At 39.6% G+C, this 1,214-nt stretch overlaps 1 protein-coding gene across 1 annotated transcript in view; it reads right to left on the bottom strand.

Annotated features, from left to right (window-relative positions):
* The window catches only part of Ndc1 (NDC1 transmembrane nucleoporin), a 68,260-nt gene that overhangs the window by 48,677 nt on the left and 18,369 nt on the right, over positions 1–1,214 (bottom strand). The window contains exon 7 of the mRNA XM_023724184.1: positions 667–782. Within this exon, the coding sequence (XP_023579952.1) occupies positions 667–782 (116 nt within the window). The remainder of the gene's footprint in view (positions 1–666; positions 783–1,214) is intronic.

Below are 1,214 nucleotides of genomic sequence, written 5' to 3'. Positions count from 1 at the left end.
AAAACAAAACCATGCCAGAAATGGTGATGTACACCTATAACTCTAGCACTCAGGAACCTGAGGCAAGAGGATCATTTGGAGCTTGAAGCTGCCTGGGCTACAAGTGAGTTCAAGGCCAGCCTGAACAACTTAGCAAGACCTTGTCTCAAAAAAGCCAAAAACAGACAAACATTCAACATGACCAGGACCTCTCCTGTACGAGATGTCAGCTTTATCTGTATACTACCTGATAGTTTCTGAGTAGTTAAAAGCACACGCCATGAATACAATGGCCTGAATTTTTAAACAATTTAAGAAACTGTCAGAATGCTAAATGAAACTAAAGTTTGAGACATCTTACCAAACCCTTGACTAGAACAATGAGCCTAGTCAAATCCTAAATCACACTACCAGCAATTGTGAGGGTCAGGCTGTGAATCTGTGATTAATAACGGTTGTGATTAGATAAGTTATTCCACCCTATTCTACCTTCATTTTCTTCATCCATGTAACTGTGGCATAAACTCTTATTCTGAATAGTGAACTCAAAGTCAGCCCAAACTACATTGTCTCGAAAACAGAACAAAAAAGGTATGGGAATTGAAATCCACAAGCTATAAAGTAAATAATTAAAAAATTTAAAATTACTGTAAAAAATACATTGCTACTAACTCCCACACTTCAAACACACATCCCATCATTCTTATCATTTTCTGAAGCATCCTGGAAGTCTCCTTTCATGAATGTCCTCATTTGCACCATCAGGACTGCTTCAATGTCATGAATTAACTCAAAACGTTTACCTTCCATAGGGAAACGCCAGTGTTAAAAGTTGCATGGGGGGGGCCCAGCCCTAGCTCAGTTCTTTCTAGAATGGCTTTGTTGCCCGAGAGCCATCTGGTGTGAAGAGCCATATTTGTTTGTCTAAAGGACCTGGAGTAATTGTGTTTTGCTGGCAACAGATACATTCTTTTTTGTTTTCAGGTTCCTCATCAAATCTGTAATTATGCAGTTTCTGTCATCAATAAAACAACTAAAAGGGAGGGGGGAGTTGCATGGGACCAGATCCAGTGAAGAAGTGAATGAGGACACACAGCACTGTTTTTACAAGTCTGTGTTTTCACTGGATGACTCAGTAGCAGCAGTCACTGTCTTTATCACACCTTGAAGACACTCACCGAAGATTTCCAAAAGTGCTTCAGAAAGTGACAAGAATCATGAGATGAGTATGTTCA

The sequence above is a fragment of the Octodon degus genome, unplaced genomic scaffold, assembly GCF_000260255.1.
Source record: "Octodon degus isolate 3935 unplaced genomic scaffold, OctDeg1.0 scaffold00107, whole genome shotgun sequence".
NCBI classification, from domain to species: domain Eukaryota; kingdom Metazoa; phylum Chordata; class Mammalia; order Rodentia; family Octodontidae; genus Octodon; species Octodon degus.
Note: the sequence above shows the minus strand (reverse complement) of the source record. Positions and strands in the feature narration are given on the sequence as shown.